Source organism: Lepisosteus oculatus, chromosome 12, assembly GCF_040954835.1.
Source record: "Lepisosteus oculatus isolate fLepOcu1 chromosome 12, fLepOcu1.hap2, whole genome shotgun sequence".
Classification (NCBI taxonomy): domain Eukaryota; kingdom Metazoa; phylum Chordata; class Actinopteri; order Semionotiformes; family Lepisosteidae; genus Lepisosteus; species Lepisosteus oculatus.
In genome coordinates, this window is record NC_090707.1 from 17,081,069 (window position 1) to 17,101,894 (window position 20,826).

General features: G+C 37.8%; 1 protein-coding gene and 1 non-coding gene across 3 annotated transcripts in view; both read right to left on the reverse strand.

Annotated features, from left to right (window-relative positions):
* Positions 1 to 116: 116 nt before the first annotated feature.
* Positions 117 to 189, reverse strand: trnam-cau (transfer RNA methionine (anticodon CAU)). The gene has a single exon. It is a non-coding gene; the product is annotated as a tRNA-Met (tRNA).
* Positions 190 to 5,387: 5,198 nt separating this feature from the next.
* chn1 (chimerin 1) overlaps positions 5,388 to 20,826 on the reverse strand; it is a 58,886-nt gene continuing 43,447 nt past the window's right edge. For both annotated transcript variants that reach the window (XM_006636501.3, XM_015359023.2), the window contains exons 8-14: positions 18,589 to 18,666; positions 16,802 to 16,886; positions 10,785 to 10,958; positions 9,781 to 9,858; positions 8,690 to 8,827; positions 7,666 to 7,771; positions 5,388 to 6,252 (exon numbers count right to left, since the gene is read on the reverse strand). In XM_006636501.3, coding sequence (XP_006636564.2) covers positions 6,081 to 6,252; positions 7,666 to 7,771; positions 8,690 to 8,827; positions 9,781 to 9,858; positions 10,785 to 10,958; positions 16,802 to 16,886; positions 18,589 to 18,666 — 831 coding nt within the window. In that variant the 3' untranslated portion in view covers positions 5,388 to 6,080. The remainder of the gene's footprint in view (positions 6,253 to 7,665; positions 7,772 to 8,689; positions 8,828 to 9,780; positions 9,859 to 10,784; positions 10,959 to 16,801; positions 16,887 to 18,588; positions 18,667 to 20,826) is intronic.

Sequence of the window (20,826 nt, forward strand, 5' to 3'; positions counted from 1 at the left end):
AAAAAGCAAGAATATCACTTTAACATAAATGAAGTGTTAATGTATAAATTAAATAGTGATGGTATTATGTATTGATTAAAGCCGATAAAAGTTAACAGAGAGAAAAAAAAAAGCTCTGCCCCGTGTGAGGATCGAACTCACGACCTTCAGATTATGAGACTGACGCGCTACCTACTGCGCTAACGAGGCTCTGCAGTAACTCCCCCAGAACGGTAATAAAAGATACATAATAACCACAAAATCCTACTAATGAGTCAATATTTTTACGAGTGAGTCAGTGTCTGTGTCTGAAGAAGAGACGGGTTTCCTTTCGGCGATTTAAGGAATGAAATATCTTTGTAGAAACCGTCCAAGTACTGTAACAGCCTGCCCGTACGCTTCACAGGGCGACTCGGGGACAGTCGCTCCAAGTTAGAAAGGCTTGTCCCTCGTATTACAGCTCCTAATGCTCGATACTTCACAATCAAGAAAGAGATAACTTTTATTCTCGATTAAATTAATCTGATTAGCAAAAAAAAATCATTACAGAAACCACACACAACAAATCAAGCCACACTGGTAAATGTCGCCAAAAATCAAATAAAACTGGCCTGTCTTGCGCGAAACTGGCTTCAGCCTGGATAAACATTGTTGAGCACAGGTCTGCAGAGGATTAACTAGGTTTTTAAAAGGTAACCGATCATATTATTTTGTGTTCGTCTGTTGAGGAGAAATTACGGTTCTTTAAAAGACGAGCATAATACTTCCGGAAACAAGGACAGGCTTTTTTTTGGACGAATGTAATTAGTTCAGTGCAAACACTGATTTTGAACACAATACAAACAAACGAGCGGTCGAAAGGCGAGTTTATTGATGAAAAATCTTTAATTTTCAATGAACTATCGGGGACTGTGCTTTATCCTCTAGACGAGAACCTTCAGTCTCGCAGTATCACATTTCACCAAACACTTGCACCATCGTAAATGCATAACATCTAGATGTTTTGCTGTCGTAAAAAAACAGCAGCGTGATTACTTGCAGTTAGAACACAAAGACAATTTATCAGACCAGCTCAGGTTGCTCCCAGATGGAAAAAGAAGCTTAATTAGCGCTCTTCTTAAATTGTACAGCTGCTCTCTCTCTCAGTAGTGGGACAGACGGAACAAAGCGACTCGATTTCTCCGCCGGTCTCTAAGCCATCGGCTTCAGCCATTAGCGTCTGACAGAAACTCCGGAGAATACAGAATTGAGTAGCATTTTTTTTTCTATACGTGCACGTCCATCCCCAACCATCCGAATCCTAATCTTAAAAAAATACCAGTGTGTTTTACAAAGATGGGGAAAACCTGCTACTGTTAATCGTCAGAGTGAAACACAACGTTTTTGGCACTCTCAACTGTGTTCCGCGTGATGCTGCTGGATGTCTGATCTTAATTGTCTCTGACCCCATATTGGTGTGGATTTGTTTATTTTCTTTCATTTTTTAAATGAAAACCTATATATTCCTTTAAAAGAAAGCTCCATAGTATCCTAATTACACAACAGCAGTTTGTTGCACTCCGAAACCTTCTGACAATGGCGATGAACCAAATCTTTGGATGCAGGGGATTTATATTACGAATATATATAGTGTGTTCTACGCTATTTCAGGCTTCAGGAAATACTGTCCTGGATCGTGAGGTTTATTGACCATGTGTGCCTGCAAAAGTGCAAAAGCAATAAAAGAGCCCTTTTAAACGAACAGCTATTTAAGATTTCATCCAGATTTTTCACTTCTTTATGAAATTTGGAATTTACATTTTACCCAAGGCCAAGGAGGAATTAGTACATTTCAAGGGTTAAAGAGGTGGAGGAAAATCCCTATTAGTAATTATAATCCTTTTTGCAGCTGAAGCTATAATAAATTTGCCTTTCAATGATATTTTCAGCGTAGCCTGGTTTCTGGGCTTTTACAACTTCTGTTGACAGAGTGGATTTTCACATTGTAAAATCATGAGACATAAAACCTGAAATTTATTTAGGGATTAAGTTACGTCAGAAAACTCGGAGCTGAAGACGGACCGTTTTATTTAAAAACGTTTTCCATAGATAAAAATGCAAAGTAAATCAAATTAATTGAAAAAGCTTGCAAAAATGCCTCGTTGTTAATTAAATGTTCACAAAGTCCATTTTTAAACTCCGAGAAAAGCTCACCAGAAAAGACTGAAGAATGTGCCAGTGCCCACTGAAGTATTATAAAAGTGAGTCATAACCCTCAAAGTAAGAAAACTGGATTGTTCCTCTAAGTGATCACGCCTGTAAAGAGACTGGAGCTGTGTAAAATAGTGTTAGCACCATGGAAACAGTCTGGACACTTACATATATTGATTTTAATGGTTCATCATCTTTTAAAAATATTGCGTAGAAAGTAGGTCAGCTTGCTGCATGTTGAATGAGCCCCTGTTCGTCAGACACAGTTGACGGTCCCTTAATTTTTGGTGGGAGAGAAATATATAATTAGGATTCATTAGTGTGGATAAATGAATAGAACCCATAATTAATTCATCAAACATCATTTGATGTGAATCAAAGTATCTCCTGCGGTTGCAACACACTGTACAGCTATGCGTCAGTCTCGTTTATTGTCCCGATCTCTTATTGCATGTCCTCTTGAGAATACACAGCGTTTCTGGTCTCACATACACCTGTTTAAAAAAGAATACAACTAATCTTTTAAACTGCGAGGAAACGATTCTTTCCACTAACTGGCATTGTGGTCGAAGGTAAGATGTGAGATCCACTGTATTCCAGGATATACTGTACCAGGGGGCACTATGCCACGTCCTGCAAACCTGATTTGGTGCCTCTAAACATAAAGACAAGCTGTGCATTTACAGCCAGAGAATTTGTGTTGTATCCAAGTCCACGGCACAGCAAAGAAAACAAAATGAACTTGTAAACTGGAGCTCCCACCTGCACTATTCACAAAAATAAAGCCCAAGAAGCAGAAACCAGAAGACTGCGAGTCTGCTTTCACAGTGCCCTCTTGTGGTGTGGAGGAGAGCTGGCCTCTCCAGCCATTCAAATACAGTGAGTGATATTTGTGCGACGAATGTTTGAGGAAATATAAAAATAAAATATATCTTTGAGAGCATTTGTATGAGAAGAATGCTGTTCTTTATATATAATTTCACCAATACATATGTAAAGAATGTACCTCATGTATCATGTATGTATGCTTTACATAAAGTGTCTTCAAGGGGAAACTGTGGTCCAAAACAGACTAGTTATTAAAACTAGTAAAAAAAAATGATGGTATCTTTATATTTTACCAATTCTGAATTAAATACAAAATTGTGAACTTTGTGAAAGTACTACATAGTTGCTATGTTGTCACAAACCCCTGTTTTCGTCATTGATGGGCGAAAGAGGAAATTCGCGTGAATTGTGACGTAAAGTGGCCCTTCCTGCTCACTAGTCACCGTAATGGCTAATGTCACATGATGTGATCACATGAGTGAAGAAGTACAGGATGAGCAGCAGACATTTCACCACAGAAATGTTACATCCTGATCTGCGTGCAGAGTTAAGAAGTAGTATTTGTCAGCAAAACCTTCTCAAAATCAAGAGCAATATTTCTATTTGATTAAAAGAGCTGTATCCACAAACCTGCTTGTTTACAGTGTGCCAAAGCTGCTTTATGTCACCAGAAGTTTAATGGCCTTTTCTGAATCTCAGAATATGGCGCTACATATACCTGGAAATTTAATCTTTTGTGATGTAAATTGGAGGTTTTACACATTACTGTGCACATTTGACTTTCATTGTGGTTTGAAATGCACTCATCAATGCTGATTCTTTCTAACCCCGAAATATAAAAATAGCATTGCAGTACCTCATTAAGAGGCTTGTGGGTGCTAACAAGGGGGGAGGAGCTTCAAATTAAAAAGCAGGCTCCCAGGCTAGTATTTTAGTTCTCCTGCAGAGCTTTGTGGAGGTAGAAGGAAGTCTTTCACTCCCTGCAATGTTGGGGACAATTTCCTGAACTTCTTTCCTGAAAAGGAGGACTTTCAGGTGGAGGTTGTAAAAAGTAAATGCAGAGTACCTTGTGGAGGCTCTGTGGATAATGATGGCGGTAGTCCAAGATCTGCAGGGGAGATGAAGATAAGATCCAGCTAGCTTGCAATAGCACCTCCTGGTTCCTGGCTGCATGGCTGTGCAGGATCAGACTGCCCCCATAAGGGAACCTGAAAACAGCGATGTCTGAGATCTCTTGCGTCTCAAAGGAGGACATGGGGACAAGAGATGAGCCCTGTTCTCCAACCCAGAGAGAGCGGAAAGTTACCCAGCAAATACATCAGGATCAGCCAATGATGGTGACATGTGAGGATCTGGAATTCTAGTTGGTGTCTGCACCTTAATAGATCATATTTAGAGAGCAAGTTTTAGAATGGATGCAAAGTGCTAAATATGAAAACTGCCTTTCGATAACATTGATTTTTTTAGCTGAAAACTGTTTCTAAATTCTTACAAGGTAGAGCAAAACAACATAAAACTTGTCATAAAATTTTACATTAGATGACAAAAGAAACAGTTTTCAAAAGATGGTTTTTACAGGTTTCAACATCACAAGGTTAAAAGGGTCCTGAGTGTTGTGCTTTATGAGAGATGTAATGCTGATACTAATAATTAAATATGAAAAAAAATACAGTATAAAAAGAAATTACACTAAAAAATCATAGTGCAATTTACATTAACCCCCAAATTACAATAGTTTTGGATTTTCCTGAATGTATTTCTTATTAAATAAATAAAGGTAAGACTGGTGTGGGTCTGTAGCTATAGCATGGAAAGGTGAGGTTAAGAGTTGAGGTTGTTGGAGGGTGAAGTTACATCCAGAATTGCCACACAGCCAATCAAAAAATGTCAATTTTTCATGATACATCACCACAATCACCAAGGGCACTTACCTTGCACTGATGCACTTTCCTTATTTCCTCCAATCAAGGTTCATTAGCATATTTAATTTTGAAATCCATAATTAAACATTCAACAGATTTTGATACCGATAATTAGGTATGTGTGTGAAGAAGTCCAGATAGCAAGTGGAAGGCAGATCCCTTGTGTACACCCTGGTGTCCTGGCTGAATTTCGCCCTGGCCTTTACCAATTGTGGCCTCCTAATAATCCCCATCTCTGAACTGGCTTCATCACTCTGCTCTCCTCCCCACTGAAAGCTGATGTGCGGTGAGCATACTGGTGCACTATGGCTGTCATCACATCATCCAGGTTGGAGGCTACATATTGGTGGTGGTGGAGGGGAGTTCCCATTACCTGTAAATGGCTTTGAGTGGAGTGTTCACAAAATGTGATATACAAGTGTAAGCAATTATTATTACACCAAACAAATCTACACGAAATCCAGAAGATTTCCTGAAAGCAGTTTAATAAATTAATATACCCATGCGCAAATCAAATACAAAATATTACAACCAAAGCAGAAACTAAACATTTAAAGTTGCACGTTGAATTTTGAACGGCAGATTACTTCCATAAACATTTATATTTTATTCCTGTTAGAGGTGTAAAAATTCACCTAAAATATATAAAACTCAACAAAACCAACTAAACGAAACAAAAAAAAGCTCATCACTTTTTTTAAAAAATATTACTGTATCTATGTAACATCCAGATATAGTGTTTCACAAAATCTGCCCATTTTGGCATAATGAGCTACATCCACAGGACAATAGAAAAGCAGAGTAACAATGCTTCAGACTTCACGATCTTTAACACATGCCAGATTACTGCTAATGGCTATCCAAAATAAAGAAACTCCGCCACATTTGGTCCATCTCTGTTGTAACAACCCCCGACAAAAATGGGGAGTCAGACATGCAAATACATTTATCTTAAGGTAAAAAGAAAATAATCCACACCCATTAAAAGGGGAAGCAAAAGGTATATTTTATACAGATCCATTGGCGTGAAAAAAATTACTGTCGTAAAAAGGTTTCTTCGTATTCAAGTCTCTGCAAAAACAAAAGACTTAACAAGTCAGGCTCAAAGCTGAGTTAATCAAAACCCGATTCCTTCATCCGTAGTGTTCAGCTGCTGCCATCTCAGAACAAGATGTCTTCATTCTTGATCAGCGTCTCGACCACCTGCCGCTGATAGCGGATGTCGTTAAGAGCAGCCATGGCATCCAGGTCAGGGGCCCGCATGAGGGTGGGCCCAAACACGATCCCCAGGTTCTCCGCGTTCATCAGATTGTCTTTTTCATTTACGGTCACCCTGCAGGGGGCGACAGTGCACTTTTAATGGCAGCGAGGTGGCGGGACTTCGGCAAGTCTTCCCGCAACCCGATTTTTACCCTCGTCGGAAGAGACCCTTTCTTAACCACTGCATGAAAACATATACAGAACCTGGCCTACCAGGAAGAACTGCTGCAAATAAACCACTGTAAAGAGTGCAGAAAAAGAGGAAGAGACTTGCCTGGGCCAAAAAACACAGAAACTGGACCTTGGGGGCCAGCTTCACACAACCTCCTCTGAACAGCTGATGTTGAAACTTCTGTACTTCTAGTTGCATAGAGCTCAGCTTGTATTTCAGGGGTAGTTAGTCGCTGGTATTCACAGACTTGTGACTCTAATGAAGGTATTCTCCCATTCTGAGGTCACCTTCAGACTGCCTGCCCTTTTTCGTTCCTCATGAGGGCCAGTTTCTTCATATCGTTTGATAGTCTTGGCCACAGCAGTTACTGACACTTGCAAAGATCTTGCAATTTGTCTTAAGGACTGACCTTCATTTCTTAAAATAATTATAGACTGTCTTTTTCCCCTGCTTGGTGAGCATTCAGGAATTACAAACTTTTGCCCATGCTCCCTATATTTATAGTCATCACGGACCCTTGCCTGTTTACCAATAATTGGTGACAAAATGAGGTAACATGCTAGTTTAACTGTGAGAACATCTAACATAGACAATTTTAAACTTCTTTTAGTGTTCAAACACCATGTTATACACATTTCTGACTTTTAACTAACCTGGGCTTCAGACTGAAATCTGCTTGCTTTGGGTGTTCATTTTATTAAAAATGAAAAATTAACATTTTCAATGCCGTTCGTTTAAGATTATAAGTGCACATATCATGAAATTAAATATTAAGTGTTTACATACACCTCTATACAGTTTAAAGCACAGATAATCATGGAAAAACCTGGTTTCATGCAAGTGTACTCAAACTTTTGACTGGTACTACAGTTACCACTCAAATATAAAAAAAGCATATATCCGTATAAATAAAAAAATACTTTACTGCATGAAAAAACACATTTTAAAACCTTATAATTAAAATAAGTAAACACCAAATAGAATAAAGGGAGACCACGTGTAAAATGGCACTAAAAACCGCATTGCACGTACTGCGCAGGATTCATCCAAGGAAGGAACGGTCAGTAAACAAAAGACAAATACACAACCAATAACGCATAACCACTATCCTCAATGGAGCATGCTCCAATTTAGCTGTTAGCATATTCTGATCTTTTTTATTTTTTTAGTTTGGGCTCAAGCTCCATGCGACTAGATAATTCAAATAAAGGGAGCAGCAGTTCTACCCAGCCAGCAAGACGGATCTGGAGTTTTGAACACATGGCGAGCTGAAATGGAACTGAGCATGAAAGGCAGGGGCCTTGGGCGGCTCACCTCTTCAAGTGTGCCATGAGATACCTCAGCGTTTCACAGTGTGCAGGTGGTAACAGCTTCAGCGCTTCATGCAGCGCCTCTAACTGTTCATCAGGGTCTGTGAGCTCTGCAATACAAACAAGTTCAATTAGGCGTTCAAGCAGAAGGGCTGAATGTATTGTGCTCCTCATGGCAGTTCTAAACAAGCCACGTGATAAACAGAATGTGATTGGGATACTAGCGTTTCATATTTCATACAGGAATAAGAAGGAAGACAGGACACTGAGCATCAGATATCAAAATGAATGTTACTAAAGCAATTTCTACCAACTTTTATTAAGTTATGATCTCATCCTGCTGTTCTGAAGAGGTGGCTAAATGAGAACTGCGGATCAGTTACTGACTACTAAATGGTCTTAATTGCCTTCTCTCCTCAGTAACATTTTTTATGTTCCATTATACAAAGAAATTCAATCATAATCTTGCTATCGCCTGAAAAGAAAATATAAATAAAACTTACAGTTGACAATTTATAAGGGTTTTTTTCCCCCAAAAGATTCCACTCACAGAGAAAAGCTGTGAAAGGGGTAATGGGTCTGAAATCTCAGAACTGAAATGTTTGTTTTTTTTCCCCCAGTGCAGAGACTTGCGTTGTAATGCTTCAGTACGGAAATCAACAGTATTGTAAAAATTGCTCAACAGACATTTCAAATGTACTGATGCAGCATAGCAAGAAATCACATACCTAAAATAGTGCCACTTCTGTATTTTAATTTATGAAGAATACAAGGGTGAAGAGGGCATGGTATATTGTAAGTGAATCTCATTTTCAAGCATAAGATTTAGGGTTTGATTTGTCTTATAACTTAATCAGAAAAATACCACTGGATCGTGATTTTTTAAGGTTTCATTTTTAACTCCCCTAATGCCTACAGATATTGAGTTACCTAATATTTTACTAGTGTTTTAACAATATAGATCTTGAAACTCATATTTCCCACCTGATGTGCATGTAAGTAAGACATCTTATTTATTTTATACTTACTTGCAGCCTCAATGAACCTGGGGTAGGCATCATATGTGATCACAGGAATGGGCAAATCCCTGAAGTACAGTTTAAGTGCACCAGTGATAATATTGATATCTTCATACACATTCACGGAAATGTCTGCCTTTTCACCATCTGTGAAGAGAAACCATACATATCGCTTGTCCCACGTTTAAAAAAAAGACAAAGATTAAGAAAAATTGATGAAACTGTACTGACACTATATGAAAGCAATTGTGATCTGCCACAAACTGAAATCTGCTTTGAGTGGAATTGGAAAATGAAAAGAGGCAAGAAATCAGATTTTACAAGTGCTGTAAGCTGTCAGCTATTTCAGTTCAACTAACAGGTTTGGAAAATAAAAAGACTGATCTGCTTCTTAATCACAATCAACAGCGCACTCAAGATAGCCCACACAGAGGCACAATCAGAATCACACAAAAAAACATGTTTTTGGTTTAGGTTTGTTGTTTCACTGCCAACCTGTAATTTAGGAACGAATGTCTTATTTAAACCTAAGAATAAGACACTTTCTGATTTCATTTGTTTCTGAGAGATTTAAAGATGCTTGCAATCTCAGAGCCCAGTAAACTTCAAGCTGATAGATGTAAGCTGTTAAGTGAAAGCAGCTGTGCCTTCTCTTCTCTTAAGGCAGGAATGTTACAGTTTCTAAGAGCGTGCTTGCGCTTGTGACAGAACTGTATTAACTTCAAATAATGTCACTGGGCCCCATAGATCCTTCATGAATACCATTTGATGGTAACTGATCAAGTCTTGCATTTGAAGCAAAACCTGAGAACATTTCTTTGGAATAGTTTACAAAACAACTTTTTTGGAAGGAGCTTAGAAGACGTTTTTGATAGCCAGCAGATAACCTGTGACATTCCTGTTTCCACTGGAGGGTTTTATTACCTAAAAGCTAATATAATATCTTTCAGTCTGGGACACAACTGCACATACCACTATTAAAGCACCAATATTTCTTCCTATCTTCCCATTAGGGTGTAACCCAATTTGGCACTTCAGTGTAAAGCACACATGGGATCTGTTAAAGAGCTGATATTGCAGTATTTTAAGTAAAAACATACCTCTGTCAAATGCCAGCTTGACATCTTCAATTAAATCACTGAATCCTGATACTCTGTACAGGCCTTCGGACTTCAGACCTTTAAGGAAACAAATGCCACAAGGTGAAAATGTATATTACATATGTAATTAAAAGGAGCCATCAAAACCCATCAAATAGACGTGCTTGTATTTCTAACAGTACAGCTTTTGTTTGAAACCTGTAACAGATCGTTCTGGGTCTGAAACTGTACAAAGCAATGTCAGATTATTCTTGACTAGGAAAGGAAACTGGAAAATGTCTAAGAATGGAAAGCTTAAAATAAGCACAGCATCACATATAGAGATAGCCCACATATTCAAGAAGCATGAGATGCTTCATCCAATAATGCCAGAAAATTGGCTTTGCAAGATGTCATACCACAATATATCTAAAATGTTTTAATTACTTATTCAGACGTATCTGTAAAATGTACTTCCCTGTAGAAAAATAGATAAAAACATTAACGCCACAACAGTGGAGTACAGATGACCTTATCTACCTGGAACAGCTCAGAGTATAATTATTTATTCCCAGTTATGTTTAATTAACCGCACTGAGACTCAATTTCTCAAAATAATTTCTCTGGGAGTTCTTTAAAAAATGCCTGCACTGCTAGCAAAGAAAGAGAGGGGGAAAAAAATCATTTTCTCTTGATTTTGTTTCAAACCTGTTGCACTGCAGGTTCGTTGCTGGTCAGGAGCTGTGTCGGCCAGTTTAAAATGTCCTTGGTAAGGGCTTTAAAGCGGTTAAAGTGGGAAAGTGCAGGGGGAAGGGAAGTGGATGAAAAAATGTTGTAAATCAATAAAACACAGATGCTAATGACACTAAACAGCTGTTACACATAAATTAGTCCATCTAGTATGGATTTTCGTGGAAGAAGCAAGTGTCCCCAGATACTCCTTAATCTCAGAGCTCTGTTCATATCCTTATCCATAAAGATTGGGTAATGAAAGCTTGATGTTGGGGTATGTCTCTCTCTCTCACCTCTTGATTCTATCTCCCGTATGCACATGTCCACCACCATGGGCCTCTTGGTATTGTGGGCTTTCACCAGCGTTGTGAGATCGCAGCTGTAGACTTTTTTCACGTGCTTCAGGTCTGGCTTGCAGTCATTGGGAACCACCTTGGAGCACTGCTTGTGGACATTTAAACCGCAGTCTAAAACACAACAAGGGGAGGAGTGAGATGAGAGTGAAATGCAGTGTTAACATAAGCAAGAAACATCTTGCGTTACCTACACAATTGAAGAGCAATACCAATAGGTGAAACTATTTTACACTGATTCTTGTTTGTGTCTTAGCGTTACACAGAAGCAGTCACACCTACTTGCTCACTACTTGCCCTAGACATGGCATTGAATTCTACACCATCCTCTGATAGCAAATGGCACCATTTCCTGGATGCAGCCAGGGCTGTTTGGATAACCTTGAACACTCAATGTATTTTGATGGAGAAGTAGCAAATACAAAAGCAGGTTAACAAACACTGATCAAGACAACATTTGAAAGGCTAGTTAATCTTAACTGCCAATTCTCTGTTCCTTTTTTACTCCTGTCCAAATCACTCTAAAAGGCGGATTTGTTGCCCATGAGATTAATATTAAATCTGCGGTTCATCCTCTCTCCCAGAGATAATGACATAAGTGTGCTCACTGAAGAACGAATATCTGACTAGTCTAGTCTAGGGTAAGCTAACCCTCTTAGCTGAGCATAAGCAGCTTTTGCAGTTACTAACAGTAATCTTAGAGTGAAATAAAGTCAATGTGATTTTTAGATGTTTCATTGAAATGTGTAATGTATTAATTTATCTACAGAGCCCACGCAACACCCTGAAGGTGTTTGTTATGAAAATGACACCTCACTTGTCTTACAATATTTGAAATCTTAGTGTAGCTTGTGTTTTTCTGCACATGTTCTGGGACTGTCCATTTAATGCAGCATTCTGGAAACAAGAAGCTAGTGTACATCCATATTGGTACATTCTGAACTGATGCCTCAACGTAGCTAACAGCAAGATTAAATGTTACACATTGGGAGACACTAGAAACATTAGACCTAGTTTCCGGCTTCATAGTTAGGCTCCTGCTATAGTGAATTATTAACCATCACTATTATCATTTATTAATCTCCTGAATCTTACTATGAGCAATTTGTATATAATTCTTTATGTGCTCTGTATTTTGATAAAATCATGGTAGTTCATCACAAAATGTAGATGACACATTATATAACTTTAGGTCTCTTTCTACAATTTTCTGTCCTCAAAATTAATGAGGAACTAAAAGTAATTCTTTTAGATGTGTGCACTCCCCTTTAGTGGCTTAAAGTATAATAAATGATGAAAATGTCCTGTATACATAGCTCCACCACAGAAGTTTACAACAAATGAATAAATATCCCCACACCTGGAACACATTTTCTACTGGGACTTTTTCCAGTATTAAATCGGGGATAAAGTACTATAGCCAATGTCAATATGGACACAAGCCAGGTAATGATAATCAAGAATATATTAAGATATAAGCTATTTTAGATGTAGATTTAAAGTCCTCATTTTAGAACTTCACTATAGTTTCCCAAAACTGCAAAAGGCATTATTGCATGCAATATTTTTATTAATATTATTTTAAATCTTTCACATAAACCAGTTCATTCATTTTCAGAAAAAGCATAAACAATGTATTACTGTTGCAGCATTTAGAAAGCCCCACAGGAAAGACAAAACGTTAGAAAATACTGTTGCCAACATTCAATTTCTTATGAAACAAAAGAGAGACTTGGATCCTGTCATTTGTGCATCAAAGTGGTTATACAGAATAAACTGTGTAATTAATGAAAACAAAAGACCTTTTATGAAGCATTTTTTTTTAAATCCCGTTCGAAAAACTTTGTGTATATACCAAAGTGCTACAGCTTCAAAAATATATTTGGAGACAGGAAAAAGAGGAACTATTTTAATATATTAATTTCACCCATCTGCCCATCCACTTTCAGAAAGCTGCTTAATCTCAGTAAGGGTCACAGTAATTCAGAGCCAAGACACACAGGCGCAACCACAAAGGGATGGTTCGGAGACGACAGAGACCAGAGGGAGGATATTACAAACGCCCAGAGAGCCCCACACAGATGGAGCCCCAGCCTGGGCTCAAACCCTGGACCCCAGATCTGTGAGGGGGCAGTGCAATCCAGCATGTGACTGCACCACCTCCATTCATTTCGATAGAGCAGTCCTAGTGTCACATTCAGATTTGCGTGAACCAATTATCTCATCTGCTTGGCAGAGACAAACTCGGTATTCTTTATTCTTCTGCCCTGCCAGAGCAAACAATTCACAGAAGGTAGGGGTTTCACTTCTTTTTAGTTCAATGTTTCAGCTATAAATCCATTCCTTATCCCGCATAAATTATTAAAACAGTTTTTCCCAGCACTTGTCGTACGCATTCTTAGTTCAACTGAAAATTAGGTTACCTTCCAAATTGTGTTCCAGTGTAGAGGTTAGCACTGAGCACATGAATTCAGATGTACACTTTTAGTAGCATGGGAAACTGCATGGTTGCAATGAGTGGTCTTTCTGTGGATTAACAGCTATGCTATGAAAACAATGTTTCCCAGGAGAGAGAAGCATGTTAATCACCAGGAGGCATAATACATGAAAAGTACTGCCTTTCTATTAGGCACACTGAAGCAGATTTCTATTTTCTCTTAAATCCCGAGATCCCTATAATAGCAAGCAGCAGCAACGTTACTGCTGCAGGCAATACAAGACCTATTTTACCAACATTAAATAGGACATTTCCTCCGAGATTCAGAAAGAAAGCACGCATTTCAAAAACTTTTAAATGTCTTGACAGCAATGCATTTCACCCTCTTAACCCCGAACATCAATAAACATGCACATATAAACATCTTTTAAAGCATCAAATGCTATTATTAATTTAATAGAGAAATTCGTTTGAAACATTCTCTGCAGAGGAAAAGAAACATGTCAAATTTAAGCTTACCAACAAGACAATGACAATGATAAAAGACAAAACACATAGACAGAAACATAATCTGGAGAATGGTTTGCTACCAGTAGGAAGCATTTCCCCAACAGACTCCCATTTCTGACCTTTCCAAAGTTCCTAAACTGCTTTAATTTGGTAGTACACCAATCTTAAAACAGGCGCTTTAAAAATTCCCCTAAAAACAGATCTTATCAAAGAAGTTGAATAATTCAGCAAGTAAACAAAATAAGATACAGCTATCTAAATAAGTGCCTTTACAATTCTGGGATCAGAATTTCAAGCTTGAGGAACAATGCTTTCCTGTGCATGCTGACTGCCTTTTTAAAAGATATACCCTGGAGGAGTCTGGAAGCCTTTATTTATATTCAGTGATGCAGAAATGTAATTACCTTAGGAGATATGAATCTTTCAAGTGCTCACGAAAGCCGTTTTAATAGACTGTCCTATTTTTTTTAAAAATGTCATTATAAGCACTATAATCTACAAGTTTATTATACCTAGGTGTCAGTGTTCTGAACTCTAATTCAGTCAGATACCTTTAGTTTAATGCATTTTGAAAATATTGAAAACACAAAAGACTTTTCAAACAGATAAACCATAATGTTGGGTTATGTCTCAAACCAAGGACGCTCCAGTTAAGAAATGTAGATTTGGTTCTAAGCCTGATACCAAGGTTTAGTTAACATAAAAGAAGGATTAATCAAAAATAAAATCATGCTGCTAAACGCATGTGAGAGCTGTTCATGAGAGCTCAATACACCTATTAACTGATACAACTGCTTATTGGGTGAACATACTAAATAGTGTATAAAACCTTTAAAATGTATTCAGATTTTTTTCAGTTTCTATTCAAAACAGAATAAAATATTTAACAATTTCACAGCTAGTTTTCTGCTGTGACCTAGCTACTGTTTTTGTTCTTGAATTTTAATGCTTATGGAAATAGCCATCTTTCAAACTGCTTCGAGCTGCTCTCATCATTAAAAAGAAATGCCAGCTTTGTTTTCCTTCACAGGCTTGATGATATTAGGCTGAAGGCAGCCTTTGATGAGGAAATGTGGCACAACACGCACCGACAGTGCCTTGTACTTTGGCACCCAACCAAACAGTGGCAGAGATTAAAAAAAAATGAATTTGATCAAATTCAAATTCTATTTCATATAAATCTGAAAAGAATAATATTCATTAACATTATGGCTAATGTGGATCAACAGACAAAAAATAAACCTATGTTTAGACATATAAAGCCTCAGTAAAAAGTAAATGTTTAGCATAATATATTCCGCTTTACAAATCCATAAATAATTGATCACTGTGCTCTCTTGAACATATGTGTAGTACAATTTGTCACATTAATAATATATGAAATACATAAATCAGCCTCTATTTTGTTGGCATAATGAGCTGGTCAGAGTATATACTGTATATAAAAAAACATCTTAGCAAATCAAACAAGAAAACATTGCACTAAAAATATTCAAAGGACAAGCTGATAGAGTTCCATTGCATATTTGCTAGCATTTTCACCTGCATTTCTTGACATTTTGACTTAAATACAAATATTGTTGAAGAAAATACCTTATATGTATATGATGTAAATACCTAGACGTGCCAAGTTACTGCCAAATACAGTACATGTCATGATTCTTACTAAGTTTTACAGCTCTCGGTAAGAATACGTTACAATGAATCTCTGCATCCACAAACTGTAGGATGTAGTCTAATCAATTTGAAAAGGCATGCAGTGTGAATTTTCATGAAAGTATTTAACATCTGGACTGTTCAATAAATTATGCCAACACTTTACACTGTGAAGCAGATTTTCCAATGCTAAAATATGTACTGGTATTGAATCCCCAACCGCAGTGATTAACTGCTAATAAATTACAAAAACTGAGTGTGCAAAATAAGACAGCTAACTCAGAACTAAATGCACATTTCATATAATTATTCTGACTCTCAGACCATGAGGAATACTGGAAAACACCATGGCTTTAAGTACACTACAGTTTAGTGAAGGACAGGTCCCAAGAGCAACTCCATAATGCAGTATATTAATATACATTAAGTAGCATGTTATAATGCCCATATTTAAGAATAGTTAATTGAGACTTTAATCAAATCTATCTACTGTACATTAATAACATACGTGGCTTGGGGAAAAATTCAGTTTTGCATTATAGCTGTAGTTTTCCTGAGAACGTTTTTCTTCATTTAACTGAGCAAGTGACTTGGGCTTTACATGCATTGTAGTACATGCTTTGTACATGCTTTAATTTATCACATCAAATGCTTATAAGTGAAAGTGATTTCACCACATCATGTCAAAAGGGTATGTATCAGACTAAGATTTACCTTTATATGTACAGAGGCATTTCTATTGTGTTTCACACCATAAACTTCCAGTTTATAAGTCCTCTGAGGGCTGTTTAATTGAGTTATTTACAGGATTACAGTTAAAAACCTGGTTAGCTGTGTTTACTTAAGCTATCCGGTTGGGTAGCACAATATAGCACTTAACATTTCAGTGCATCACAGCAACTGGGGTCCATTTTCCCCCTGCTGTTATAAAACATTCATTTAGTAAAGTTTTGAGAAAAATAAATTAAAAAATAAATCTCAATGTTAAATATATTGCACATTAAAAAATCTAAAGTTTTAACATGTAGAACAGTATCTCTTCTAACAAAAAAGAGATAACATAGCATTGGCTAAGAGCCCATGTAAAATAGTATCTACACTAACTAAAGTCTACAATTGTCACTTTGCCTTCTCTGTGGTACAGTATAAAAGCACTGTCCTCTCTATCACAAAAGACAGCTAAGAGATACACACATTTGCATTAAAGAAATCAACAGCAACTATGATCAACATCATTATCCTTGGACAGAACAAACGAAGAGTAACAAATACCTTAAAAACAGAACTAGAACCTAAGAGCTTATGAAAGCGTCAAAAATGTTAGGCAAAAGGAAAATATACATAATAAGTGTACCTGCACATTTTACTCCCTGAGCAATCAGACCCCACATGAAGTTAGCACAGTATTCACACCAGTGTGGTCCTCGGAATGTATGGACCTACAAAAAAAACACAAAATATGCACATTTAGTAATATTCCAGGTTTGGGGGTGGTCTCACAGCCATTTTGTGATGGCAGGTTCTTTAGAACTAAACAGAAACATAAAATGTAACACTTTGTGAGGCTAATATTGACAATGGTTTCCAGACAGACAGAAAAAAGTTGAAACAATCTGATTCAATTTTATCCTTAGTGCCTTTCAGCCCAGAGCATTCTCAAGGCATTTTATATAAATGCTGCATATAAAAAAGTAGAATAACCAAACATATACAATAAAACCATGTATAAATGTGAAATTCAAAGAAAGAAAGAGATGGTGAATTAAAGGCCTTCGAAAACAAGCAAGTTTTAAGGCTGGACAAGGGTTAAAAAATAACTAAACACGAATCATCTCGCACATTTATTAAAGAGTGAAAAGTGGCAATCAGGTGGGGGAGGCAGGACATCTCTTCAGTGACGTGCTGGACTCTGAGGGGGCGAGTTGTCATGGCAATGAGCAATAACGCTGCTGCAGCAGCAACATCAAAGGAAGCCTCCGCATGCAGCCAGGTAACAAACCCACCAATGAGGTGAACACTCTGGGCTGATTCCTGAGTCTCTGAACAGCCCTGTGAGCACGGGCATACTCAACCCTCTCCCTCAATTAGGGAAATACGCTGCTTACGCACAAGAGCCTCTTCAAAGCCTGTGTGACCCAGGCATACAGTACATGCTATTAGGAGATGCACTGTACAAGCTAAAAACAACGAGTAATAATTACCCAAATAAAAGAAATTTCACATGTAAGCCACTGATTTGAGATTCATAAAAGCAGGACTAAGAACACCAACAGAACTTTGGTTCCTGTGAGTACTTGTTCAGTTGGTGCACAAATTTCTCAAAACCGATCAAATCAATTATAAATTCAAGATAAGATTATTCATTTTGGAAAACAAGCCCTCACTTCTGCTTGCCTAGCTCACAGAACACAAGTCTGTCTCCATGCCCAAAACATGGCACGAAGCTCTATTAATAGTTTTGTATAAAACACTACCACAGAAATTGAATTTTTAAATATATGTCACATTTGGTCTATTATTTGTGCTGATCAAGCCTCAAGTTCTTGAACATTTCAGCTGACCTGTGAAGTGTGGATGGAAACATCAGCAAAACGGTGCATTTTTTTCTGCAGGAGTGAATTATCTTCAAACATAACGCTACATTTAAACATAAATCTGTCTGCAACCCTTAAAAATGTGAAATGAAGCGTACAGTTTAAGTGGCAAAAAAAAAAAACAGTTGTGCAAATGTCAGCAGTTTCTCTGCCTTTCGGTGCAACCTGCTCCATCTCCTAGTCGTTTCATTAGCAAATCTGAATAGGCAAGCAGGAGCACCATTTGCTGTTAGAAGCCGAACAAGGATACAGCCCGCAACTGTTCCCCTGAAATCTCCTAATCTCTCCATCTGTTTCCCAAAACGAATGAGCGACAGTCTAGAAAAGTCTGGATTGCCTCCCTTTTCACACTGGCTTTCCTCAACAGCCAAAACACTTTGATCGTTCAGGCATCATATTCACTTCTCAAACACACATCTTGAGTGTTTCTGTAATATTTAAAAAAACTATGCAGTACATATGTAATATAGCACCGTAAAAACAGTTCAAGCATCAATGCGCGATCTACTAAACCAGTCAACAAGAAGAGACAGAAGGCATAACCTACCTTAAAATTATGGACCTTTTCATATCTGGGGGTCCGGTCGTTCTCCTTCAGGGTGGCTCTTCGGACCAGTGAAGTGAGCTGTGAATAAGCGAACAGTTTGAGAGGTTGCCACAGAGTTGCAGGTGGTTTCTGAGGTCCCATTCTCATCCCCAGTGCAGCGGCTAGTATATCCTGCTGATGGGTCTCTTGTTTTGGCTTGTGAACCAGAGACTTGGTACCTTTCGTGCCAGAGCATGATTCTCTGGACGGCATTTTGATATTTAGCCTTCAAGTTCCACAACTGAACAAAATCGAAAACCGAGCTGAACCTCCACAGCGTCTTTTATGTCAAACTTTCGGAATCCACTCTTCAGCAGATGTATTCAAGGCACGTTAGCGCACAAGTCTAGCCCACACGTTGCAGAACAAATGGTGTTTCTTACATTGTTTCTGTAAGAGCAGATTGCCGATGTCAAGTTAGAAAACAAAAAAAAAACTTGTTAGAATTTCAAAAGACCTTTTAACAATCTTCCTCCTGGCAGAGAGGTGACAAATACCAATCTCAGAGTAAAAGTAGATTAAACACTGAACTGTTTAAAGGTGAAGATGCCAAAATCCATTAATCATCATCCTTTGTCTTCTTTTGCAGCTGGGAACAGTAGAAATAAATGTTTGGAAGTCAGTGCTGTTAATCTCACATTGCCGGACTGATATTTGCACTGAAGCACAAGCAGTGCTGTTGGTGGATGCAGCCAGTCTCTAGCTACAGGACTGCTGCCAAGCTCAGTGTAAAGGAGAAGGGGGCTGGGCTACAGCAGTCACGCTGGATTAGTCAGGTCACATTAAGGAAGCAGCTAGCCAATAACAAGAGCCTTATCGCTTCTGAACCCCCACTCCACTTGCACAGAGGCTCAGGGAAGAAGGGAAAAAAAAAATGTGGGATGATAATGAACGATGAATGACTCACACATCATCACTGAATTCTGTACATCTCTGCTGTAAAAACAACAACAACAACACAGTCATTTAATTAGACCATCTCCTTGAGATGGTCACTGGCTTCGTTGTCTTTATACTGCAAAAGCTGAGAGGATTTTTCTTCCATCTTCTCCCAAAATATTTAGTGCAGTTTAAAGAGATTTAAATATATAAGCTATATCTAGCCTAAATGTAATGCAACATCATGAAAATTAGGACATTAATCAAGAGAGAATAAAAGGCCCAATTTTAATTCCACTTGCGGGAAATCTCTAGCCCTTCCATTATTCAAATGTATTTTTCTCAGCGAATTGCAAACCTTTGAAGTCTTCCAGACAGGCACATCTATCAATGTGACCAGTGCATTACAGTAAAACAAAGAATGAAGGATTATGCAAAAGAACTCTGTTGTCATGCAAAAGTACTTGCCGATTTCACTCATTAACAAGCCCAAAAGAAGGGAAATCCATATATTTTTTTCAGATACTTGGTATTTTCAGATGAGATTTTAGAGGACGGGAGTAAAAAAGTAAATACATTTGACAAAGAATTAGGGATAGAACACGGAAGCAAGTAACCACAACATTTTCTATTTGTCAAAACAGTTCTTCTGTCTTGATGTGGGTAGACATTACATATACTGTGCAAGACACACACATTAAGTCTTTTTTTCTACAAAATACAGGAATAAAAATTTTAGCAAAGTTGCAATCCACCTTCTAACGTTTTTTTAGAAAGAAAAAGGATAAACAGCTAAATTAATCGGATTAATGAACCATACAACTTTTTGAAGAGTGCTCTTTTGAGCACTGAATCCCGATTATTTCAATAAATGAATAAACCTTAGATACCAATTTGAATTTTAACACAAGGCTACAATTCAAAAGAGACACTCCAAAGACAAAGTGGCAACCACAGTTCCTGGAATGAACACACCATTATCTACACCTTTATGAAAATAGGCACCACTATTCATTTGAATGTAACTTCCCTTATATTCTTGGGTTGGTGTTAACCCTGAAAATGAGCATTGGCTATTCAATAATGAACACAGGTCAGCGAAACAAGTTTCTTTCTGAAACACATGAACACCGCTAGAAATGATTTAGAGATGGTAACGCATTCCTGTATTAGAGAAGCATGGCTCAGCTGGCAGCGCCTTGTGCTGGCACAATGCCCCTGGGATGGAATCGGCAACAAAACCAAGTCAGTCTGCCGACTCCTGCACTCTTCTCACATTAGTAATTATTAAATTATTTAAGACCTGAGCTTATTTACATT